Source organism: Littorina saxatilis, linkage group LG2, assembly GCF_037325665.1.
Source record: "Littorina saxatilis isolate snail1 linkage group LG2, US_GU_Lsax_2.0, whole genome shotgun sequence".
NCBI classification, from domain to species: Eukaryota; Metazoa; Mollusca; class Gastropoda; order Littorinimorpha; family Littorinidae; genus Littorina; species Littorina saxatilis.
In genome coordinates this window covers 33,273,542-33,283,925 of record NC_090246.1, presented here as the reverse complement: position 1 = coordinate 33,283,925, position 10,384 = coordinate 33,273,542, and the positions used below count along the sequence as shown (strand labels likewise).

Genomic DNA, 10,384 nt, shown 5'->3' with positions numbered 1-10,384 from the left:
TGACAGCCTTGATGGTGGAGGTGGGATGACTTCTTCTGGTGTTTCTCCTTTTTTAGTTTTGATTGCTTGTTGTTGTTTAAAAAATAACATGTTTCTAGTCGCTGTCTTGGCTGCTTTTATTACCAGGAAAAAAAAGTTAATCGAAAGAGAACCAATCAAAACCTCATTTACAAAAATCCATCTTCATCACACTTTACTGACGGGGGGCTACAAAAACGAAACGCCAAGCGTAGGCGTCACAAGAAGTGCAGAAAGAAGTGACTTTCCTCTTCTCGCGTCAAATGTTTTCCTGGGATCAATTTGTCAACGCCACTCCGTCCTAAAGTACTTGCCAGCCTAGCACTTCCGCCAATATTTCCAGCGGACTAGATGTCCGCTTTTTTCAAAGGCAAATATCGGAAACGAAAATCGAGGGAAACGTCCCTCAATCAAGATATTATAGCTAGTGGGCCGAAATTGTTTCGTGACGTCACGCCAGTTCCCATTCCGGGTCAAAGGTCGGCGCTAAGTGAAAGAACATTTTCTGAGTTTCTGTGCCTTTTTGGGGAGTGAATGTGGAGAAAATGATTGATTTCTTGACTGCCTCGCTGGAGCTGTGATCATCTGTAATGCAAGCGGAAGAAGTCCTTTTAGAAGTTAGCGGAGAAATCGCCTATAATGTTGTCATTTATAGCAATTGCTCCCTATATTTACGTTACAGGGAATTGAATCAGTTAATCGTACCTTTCAATTTCTCCCATCAAATTCCGCCTTCCAACAAAAAACAACAACAATATAACGGAAAGAAAACGAAACAAGAGATCATCACGTTCTTTCTTCCAATTGTATGGTTTCTTACGCCAAAATAAATGTGCGTGTTGGCGTGTAAACACCCAAGCTCGTCCGGTGAAGTCAGAATAATGAAGAGAAAAAAAGGAAAAACAAGTCGCGTAAGGCGAAAATACAACATTTAGTCAAGCTCTGTCGACCTCACAGAATGAAACTGAACGCACTGCATTTTTTCACAATGACCGTAGTCCGCCGCTTGTGCAAAACGGAGTGAAACTGACGAGCCTGTTCAGCGCTGTAGTGGTTTCGCTGTGCTGCATAGCACGCTTTTCTGTACCTCTCTTCGTTTTAACTTTCTGAGCGTGTTTTTAATCCAAACATATCATATCTATATGTTTTTGGAATCAGGAACCGACAAGGAATAAGATGACATTGTTTTTAAATCGATTTCGGAAATTTAATTTTGATCATAATTTTTATATTTTTAATTTTCAGAGCTTGTTTTTAATCCAAATATAACATATTTATATGTTTTTGGAATCAGAAAATGACGAACAATAAGATGAAATTGTTTTTGGATCGTTTAATAAAAACAAATTAATTACAAGTTTCCGATTTTTAATGACCAAACTCACTGATTAGTTTTTAAGCCACCACGCTGAAATGCAATACCAAACCCCGGCCTTTGTCAAAGATTGCTTTGCCAAAATTTCAATCAATTTGATTGAAAAATGAGGGTGTGACAGTGCCGCCTCAACTTTTACAAAAAGCCGGATATGACGTCATCAAAGGTATTTTTTGAAAAAAGGAAAAAAACGTCCGGGGATATCATTCCCAGGAACTCTCATGTCAAATTTCATAAAGATCGGTCCAGTAGTTTAGTCTGAATCGCTCTACACACACACACGCACAGACACACACACACACACACACACACACACACACACACACACACACACACACACACACACACACACACATACACCACGACCCTCGTCTCGATTCCCCCTGTATGTTAAAACATTTAGTCAAAACTTGACTAAATGTAAAAACAAGTTCATGGTTTATATTCGCTGATGCAGCAGTCTTTTTCTGCGCACGCAAAGAGCTATAGTCAAAGTTAGATCCCTCCCTTCAAGAGAAGCACTATCAAACCCACTTGTTTTATTTCTAAAGGTTTTACACACACATACAAAAAAATGTTCCCAAGGGAAATAAAAGAAGTCTGCATCTCCCCAGAATTGTGCCTCGCAAATCCTGATAATCGTCACTTATATCTCATCAATCCCTTATCGTTCATGTCATTTAACTTTAACAGCTTTCAATTTCTCAACGTCTGGGTGAGTCCCGTGGGTGGAATTTTTCCCCCAGTTTGAGGGCGGTTAGCGCTTTGAGCTTCTTAATTGCCCTTCGCTTGGGTCGATGGAACGGGCAAGATGCACGCTCCTTGCGGGGATTATGTTCATTTGGAGTCTCGTACAATCACCGTTCAAAGTCTTCGCTGACGATCGAGTAGCGGTTGCGGTACACCGGAGTCACTCTTTTAATCTAAAGTCCTCAACATTGGTAAGAACAGAATTCGATATTCTGTTTTATTTTAAGACCCCATCCACGAATACAGATTTTCCGCTTTTTATAAATTGTTTTTAATGTAAAGGTTTTCTGTTCAAAGCGTCTTTAAAGTTCCTTCTATTTTGACATACACACACATACAGATACACACACACACACACACACACACACACACACACACACACACACATACACACACACACACGCACACACACACACACACACACACTACACACACACACACTACACACACACACATACACACACACACACACACACATACACACACACACACAACGCGTGCGCACACGCACACAAACACGCTTTTGTTTCGGAAATTGTTTTGCTCTCGTTTAATATTTTTTTCTGTTTTTGGTTTGTGTTTTGGTTTGGTTGTTACAGCGCTAATCTTCATACTGAGATCCAACCGCTCGTGCTAACATATACAAAATATATACTTTTTTCCCATTCAGTAAAATAGTGCCCAAACGTTTATCCTCCAAAACTCGTAAAATAATCGATGCAAACTGAACAGGCAAACAAGTCAGTCATTCCAGACACGATGTTTTTGGCGACGAAACAGACGTAGAAAACGCGCTCCTGACTTTTCCATGCACCAGCTTGAAAACGCTGTTTGGTAATTACTCTCATTATCGCTGTCACCAGCGCGCACATGTACTGTCCTACATTTAACATCTTGATGAAACAAACCTCTCTTTGACTCTGTCTCTGTCTCTATCTCTCTCTCTCTCTCTCTCTCTCTCTCTCTCTCTCTCTCTCTCTCTCTCTCTCTCTCTCTCTCTCTCTCTCTCTCTCTCTCTCTCTGGATTTTTGATGGGAATCAGTTGGAGGTTGTAAATTCGTATAAATATCTTGGCCTCACCTTTTCAACAAGACGTAGTTATGGCGTCGCAATTGAAGACGCAGCAACAAGAGCAAAGCGAAGCACGATCGAAATTCTGAATACTTTAAAGAACATGGGTTGTAACTCAGTTGATGTATTTTTTAAGTTATTTGATGCGCAAGTATTGCCAATATTATCATATGGAGCCGAAATTTGGGGTTATGAGAAGTATGACCAATTGGAACGTGTTCATTTATTGGCATGTAAACGGTTTCTGCACGTAGTAGATAAAACTCCCAATGATGTTGTGTATGGTGAATTGGGTAGGTATCCTCTTTGGGTGACAACAGTCACAAGGTTGATTAAATATTGGTTACGGTTATTGAGACAGCCAGACAATTTTTATTCAAAGAAGGCATAAAAAATGTTGTTCAACCTCCACGAAAAAGGTGGTATCACATGGGTAACGCATGTAAAGGCAGTTCTGTGTGAAAATGGATTTTACCAAGTTTGGATGTTTGGATGTGGAAACGAGAGGGTGTTTTTTGCAGAACTGAAGGAGAGGCTCTGCAGTTCCTTCTGTCATGATTGGCGTAATCATTTGGACTCGAGTGAGCGCCTATCACTGTATGGAAAATATAAAGCCTGTTTTGAAAAAGAACGTTATGTGGACATTGTATGGAAAGATGTGTACAGAAATGTCATCGCTCAATTTAGAATGGGCGTTTCACAGATAAATATCCACAGATATCGCTTCCAAAATTCAACAGAAAACAAGTGTTGCCCCTTTTGTGAAGATAAATTAGAGACCGAAATCCATTTTTTGTTTGAATGCCAAACATATTGTGAGTTAAGAATAAAGTATTTAGCACAGTTTTTAAGTGTTGGTGATCAGTTGGGCAGTATGATTATCATGTTTAAAAAACAAGACACAGAAACTATTGTAGATTTAGCAAAGTTTTTGTTTTTTGCATTTCAGTTAAGATTGTCAATGTTAAATAATAATGAGGATTGATTGTCGCTGAAGGTTTTGTTGTTGCTGTATTTATTGTTCGGTTGTATGTATACAGGGTGGGCCACAAAAAGAGGGACAAAATCAAACTCTCATATTTTCTAAGAAAATAATTGTTTCTTTCTGACCAGAATGTCCTTTGTTGTTGGTAACCACACTACCAGTGTTTCTGAACTTATCAACCAAGCGTGTGATAGTATGACGATGTGGTATTTTCTTTCCAGGGTGTTCGCGTCGAAACTGTCTTTGAACCAGAGTAGGCGACTACTGTTCCACAATCTTGGTCCTCTCTTCGACGGAAAAGTGATCGTAGGGGTCCATTCTTCTGTCAGATAAAACTTACAGGTCTTCTGGATATATCACCTGAAAATCAGAAAGAAACAATTATTTTCTTAGAAAATATGAGAGTTTGATTTTGTCCCTCTTTTTGTGGCCCACGTCATCCAGCAGCGCGGGGCCTGGATTGAACATGTCATCAATTACTGACAAGAGCAACCAAATGTTCTTCGATTTCGAAATGCTTTGGTATAATAAAAATTTGAGATGTTGTCCACATCTGGTGAAAAAAATCTTGCGAAAATTCTTGTATTTGTAGAAACTATTACAGTTTCTTTTTGTCCCTCTTTTTGTGGTACACCCTGTATATTAGGCAGCATTGATGTGCAAGATTATTGATAGAGGAAAGCTTGGAGCAAACCACTGTGTATTTTGCATACGTTTAAATATCATGTTTTCTATTTTTTCCTGTGATTCATGTGTACCCCCCCCCCCCCCCCATTGAAAGGGGTTGTAGGCCCATATTCAATCAAACTGTGTCAGTGTCAGTGTCAGTGTCTCTCTCTCTCTCTCTCTCTCTCTCTCTCTCTCTCTCTCTCTCTCTCTCTCTCTCTTTATCTCTCTCTCTTTCTCTCTCTCTCTCTGTCTCTCTCTGTCTCTGTCTCTCTGTCTCTGTCTCTCTCTCTCTGTCTCTCTCTGTCTTTCTGTCTCTCTCTCTCTCTGTCTCTCTCTCTCTCTGTATCTCTCTCTCTCTCGCACTCTCTCGCTCTCTCTCTGTCTCTCTCTCTCTCTGTCTCTCTCTCTCTCTCTCTGTCTCTCTCTCTGTCTGTCTGTCTCTCTCTCTCTCTCTCTCTCTCTCTCTCTCCCCTCTCACTCTCTCTCTAATCATATCTTTGTTTGTTTGTTTGTTTATTTGTTTGTGTTTTTGCACACAAAAAACGCACTTTTATTGCCAACCCCTGCCTGCCGGTACGTGTGATCTTGTCGCAACATTCTCAGTTGTTATGAAAGAGAGTCGTTTCCTCGTAAAAGTCCCAGAAAAGACATGAATCGGTATTCTGGCATGCTCCCTATACGAGCGATACATGACGCGACACGGTTCTCGCAATCTCTCTCTGGTCACACAGGTGCTCATTTCCACAAATTAATCAACTCTGATGGTTCTCTCTCTCTCTCTCTCTCTCTCTCTCTCTCTCTCTCTCTCTTTCTCTCTCTCTCTCTCTGTCTCTCTCTCTCTCTGTCTCTCTCTCTCTTTCTCTCTCTATCTCCCTCTCTCTCTTTCTCTCTCTCTCTCTCTCTCTCTCTCTCTCTAGCTCTCTCTCTCTCTCTCGCTCTCTCTCTCTCTCTCTGTCACGCCCACACATACACACACACACACACACACACACACACACACACACACACACACACACACACACACACACACACGAACGCGCGCGTGCGCACAGACATGTAAGCGTTACAAAACAACATTGAAAATATTTTTATCTTTGAGAATGGTTTGTTCCTCTAAATAATCGTGTTTTCAGATTTGCATCGTCAATTAAGATCCTCTGCTTGCTTTCAAACAAAACCCGCCCTTCGGATATAAAATGTATTGTGTCATAATTATTGTGTATATACCAAAACTGGACGATGGCAACAAACAGCACTTAAAGCCTTTTTGTTTGCAGGTTCCATTCGCATAGTGGAACACTGATATTTAAAGTGTGTTAATTTAATTGGGTTTTTTCTTTCTTTCTACCATGTGTTACTTCTCTCTTTCTTTCTTTCCTTATTTCTTCCGTCTGTCTGTCTGTCTATCTTTTTATCTTTCTTTTGTGACAGGGGAGGCTACCGCTCCTTTCACAGCAGACTCTGCACCCGAGTTCTTGGCCTATAAAAGTCAACACCGGTGTATTGTAGAATTCTGTTTGTGATAGGGTCTGGTGGTTTCCGATTGTCTGTATGTTCTTGGAAACCTTCGGGTTTGCATAACAGTTTTTATAGGGCTAAGAAATTAGCCCTAACATTTTCAATCCTGTTTGATTACACTTCGCTTCCCGAGGTGATCGTAGTGTTTCTGCACTCGGTTACATCTGGCGCTTGCGAGCAGGGATGGGACTCGGCATGATATGTTCAGGTAATGGCATAATATGACCACTGAACATTTTCGTGCTGTTCCCATTCTGTGAACTTGGGATGGACAGTGGTCCCCCGGTTCGGAACTTCGGGACGAAGTTCATTTCAAACGGGGGCGATTGTGACAGGGGAGGCTACCGCTCCTTTCACAGCAGACTCTGCACCCGAGTTGTTGGCCTATAAAAGTCAACACCGGTGTATTGTAGAATTATGTTTGTGATAGGGTCTGGTGGTTTCCGATTGTCTGTATGTTCATGGAAACCTTCGGGTTTGCATAACAGTTTTTATAGGGCTAAGAAATTAGCCCTAACATTTTCAATCCTGTTTGATTGCACTTCGCTTCCCGAGGTGATCGTAGTGTTTCGGCACACGGATACACTTTCTTTCTCTCATTCTTTCTTTCTTTCTTTCTTTGCATATATTCTTCTGTCACAATATTTACTCAGTAAAAGTGAGACAGTATATATGCAAGAAAATGTCAATTTACATAACAATCACAGAATCAATCTTTTTTTGGCAGAGTGTTGTGCGCGTTCAAAAATTATCCCAACAGATTTTGAGCGTAGTATATAAATCTCAGCTAGCCCAGAATGATAGTAGCGGGCCAAAAGTGGATTAAACAAGTTATCATGCGCTTGTGTTGCGGGCCAAAACCAGCAGCAAACGTAAAGATGGCGTCCGCAGCACTGTGCCAAAAGGGCCGCAGTCCATCTCTGTCTCAGAGCTCTGCAGCTGCGCGCTCGGGTTACTCACTTGACCATTCATTTCTCAGGCACCCCCAGCCTCTTGTAAGGACAAAAACATTGCCATGCGGCCACGGTAAATATATCGAAGTCTGGTTGCTATGGGCAACGCCAATGTCTTCATTGATTGTTTTCGATCTTTTCGCCCTGCCGCCTTCTTCTTCTACTACTTTTTTTCTCTTCTTCGCTATTTTTCAACGTCCGTGAAGTGTTTACTTGGGGAACAAAAATTACACGTTCAGTGATAGGAAGATGGGGGGGGGGCGGGCCGGAGGGAAGGGTTGGAGGTTGAGGGGAAGGTGAGAGGAGCGATATAGAAGTCTGGTTAAAATGTTGCTGCTTTTGTTAGTTGTGCAGTTCCAAACTTTGCTCACTGCACAAACTCTCTCTCTCTCTCTCTCTCTCTCTCTCTCTCTCTCTCTCTCTCTCTCTCTCTCTTTCTCTCTCTCTCTCTCTCTCTCTCTCTCTCTCTCTCTCTCTCTCTCTCTCTCTCTCCCTCCCCTCAGTCTCTCTTTCTCTCTTGTCTTTTAAAATGTTCCTCTCTAGATCTAAATCAAGAGTAAGGAGATCGTTGCTGTCGTCGACGGACATAATAGGTAGAGTGTCGGGACGAGAAAGTTTATAATAAACGAATACTAACGAGACAGAAACCAGTAAAACTATTAAGATTTAGCAAAAACACGTCATTCTATTTTAAGCAGTACACTAACAGAAAGGAATTGAAAAAAAATTGCAGTCCAAGAAATCGGCAATTGTGAGATACCAGAAAAACTGCCAAGATGAACAAAACTTGGTATCCTAGGGAGAGCTTGGCTGCTGTAGATAAATACAGATAAGAAAGGAAGTTCCACCTTTTATAGTAAACTAAATCAGCGAGATTGGCAGTACTACCCAAGATAAGCAAGAACTAGGCGTCGTAAGATGAACTCTGTGACAGCAGACAAAGAGTATTTTTCTGCAAATTAAACAAGGAGACGTTTGCTGCAGAAGACAGACAAGGAGGACTTTGCTGCAACAGACCAGGACAAGTGTACTGCAGTAGACAAGAAGAATGTTGAGCACTGCAATAGACAAAGGAGACTGCAGTAATTGACAAGGAGAACTTTGGCCTTTGCTGCATAAGACAAGGCGATTTTTTTCTGCAGTAGACAAGAATTTAGCTGAAACAGACACACACAAAACATTGCTGCAATAGACAAGAAGAATTCTGCTGCAATAGACAAGGCGACGTCTCAGCAGTACACAAGGAAAACTTTACTGCAGTAGACAAGGATAATTTTGCTGAAACAGACAAGAAGAACTGTACTGCGATAGACAAGGCGACGTCTCTGCAGTACACAAAGAAAACTTTGCTGCAGTAGACCAGGAGAATGTTGCTGAAACAGACAAGAAGAACTTTACTGCGATAGACAAGGCGACGTCTCTGCAGTACACAAATAAAACTTTACTGCAGTAGACCAAGAGAATTTTGATGAAACAGACAAGAAGAACTTTACTGCGATAGACAAGGCGACGTCTCTGCAGTGCACAAGGAAAACTTTACTGCAGCAGACAAGAAGAATGTTTCTGTAATACACAATGAGACGTTGCTGCTGTAGACAAGGAACACATTCCTACAATTGACAAGGACAACTTTGCTGAAGTATACAAAATCCAAAAGCTTAGCTGCAATGAACAAGGAGACAAGAAGAACTATGCTACAGTAGACAAGGAGAGTTTGTTGCAGTAGACGGACAAACCTTTGCCGCTGTAAACAGGAAAAGAGGAAGAAAAAAGTTCAGTCATTTAGTACTACGATACAAGATTGATATACATACGCAGAACTAGTTTACCAAGGAGAGCAATAACTCGGCATCCTATGGAGCACTGTATTGCACTGGAGTAGACAGAAAAGGGAGGGACAGGACCCCCAAAAGTTCGGTCTATTGGTAATTAACAATACTAAGAAACCAGCAGAACTTCAAAGAAAAGCAAAATAAAACTCCACATCCTAGGGAGAACTTTACTTGCGCTAGTAGACAGATAGCCATAGGAGTAAGGAAAGGGAAAGGAATGACAAATGCGGTCGAAGTGATGGAGGAGGCGGAAAAAGTCGATGACTACTGGCAAGCCTGCGAGAATGAGAGATATGTGGGGAGTGGAAGCGAGGCCCGGACAGGAGTAGTTCGATCACCCACACACAGAGACAGACTCACACAGAGACAGACAGACTCTCACACACCTACACAAGCAAAGCAGCAGCTTGCTGGACGTGGACTGGGATTGGCTTGGGAAGAGGGGAGCCGAATCTCTGGGAGGGGCCAGGGAGGGTCTGTGGATGGCGACACTCACCGTGCCGGTGGCCAGAGGGGGCTGGGCCAAGGTAGGTACCCTCCTGGCGTCGGCACGCCTCTCTACGACAGCGGCAACCCTCACCGCCATCGCCGACGCTGCGACCACAAGCCAGTTACCGCTGCCACGGAGTGGTGCCTGTGCCGTGAGACTGCTGTTGCTGCTACAGCCAGCACCGCCACCGCCGCTGCTGCTACGACCACTACGACAACCGCCGCAGCCACGCCGTACCGCCAGCAGCGACAGCAGCAGCGACTGGGTATTGGGCTGTGGGGAGATGGGTGACAGCGTCAACCCCTCCTCCTCTTCCTCCTTCTCCACCTCTTCCTCCGCCATCACCGCCACCTACGCCTCCGCCCCGTCGTCTGTGACGTCATGGGATCTCAGGGTACGCGAGCTAGTTCGTGTGCGGTGGTAGTGGTGCTCTGTCTTTTCTGTTCTGCTACCTCTTTGTCTTTTCCGTTCTTTTTTTTCTGTTTGTCTGTTTTGTGTGTCTAGATATTCGTGATTGGTGGCTCTAGTTAGTGCTCTGTCTTTTCTGTTCTGCTACCATCTCTGTCTTTTCCGTTCTTTTTTTTCTGTTTGTCTGTTTTGTGTGTCTAGATATTCGTGATTGGTGGCTCTAGTTAGTGCTCTGTCTTTTCTGTTCTGCTACCATCTCTGTCTTTTCCGTTATTTTTTCTGTCTGTCTGTCTGTTTTGTGTGTCTAGATATTCG

At 42.6% G+C, this 10,384-nt stretch overlaps 1 protein-coding gene across 1 annotated transcript in view; it reads left to right on the top strand.

Annotated features, from left to right (window-relative positions):
• The first annotated feature begins 9,722 nt into the window (after nt 1–9,722).
• The window catches only part of LOC138958788 (choline O-acetyltransferase-like), a 72,943-nt gene continuing 72,281 nt past the window's right edge, over nt 9,723–10,384 (top strand). The window contains exon 1 of the mRNA XM_070330076.1: nt 9,723–10,055. Within this exon, the coding sequence (XP_070186177.1) occupies nt 9,945–10,055 (111 nt within the window). The 5' untranslated portion in view covers nt 9,723–9,944. The remainder of the gene's footprint in view (nt 10,056–10,384) is intronic.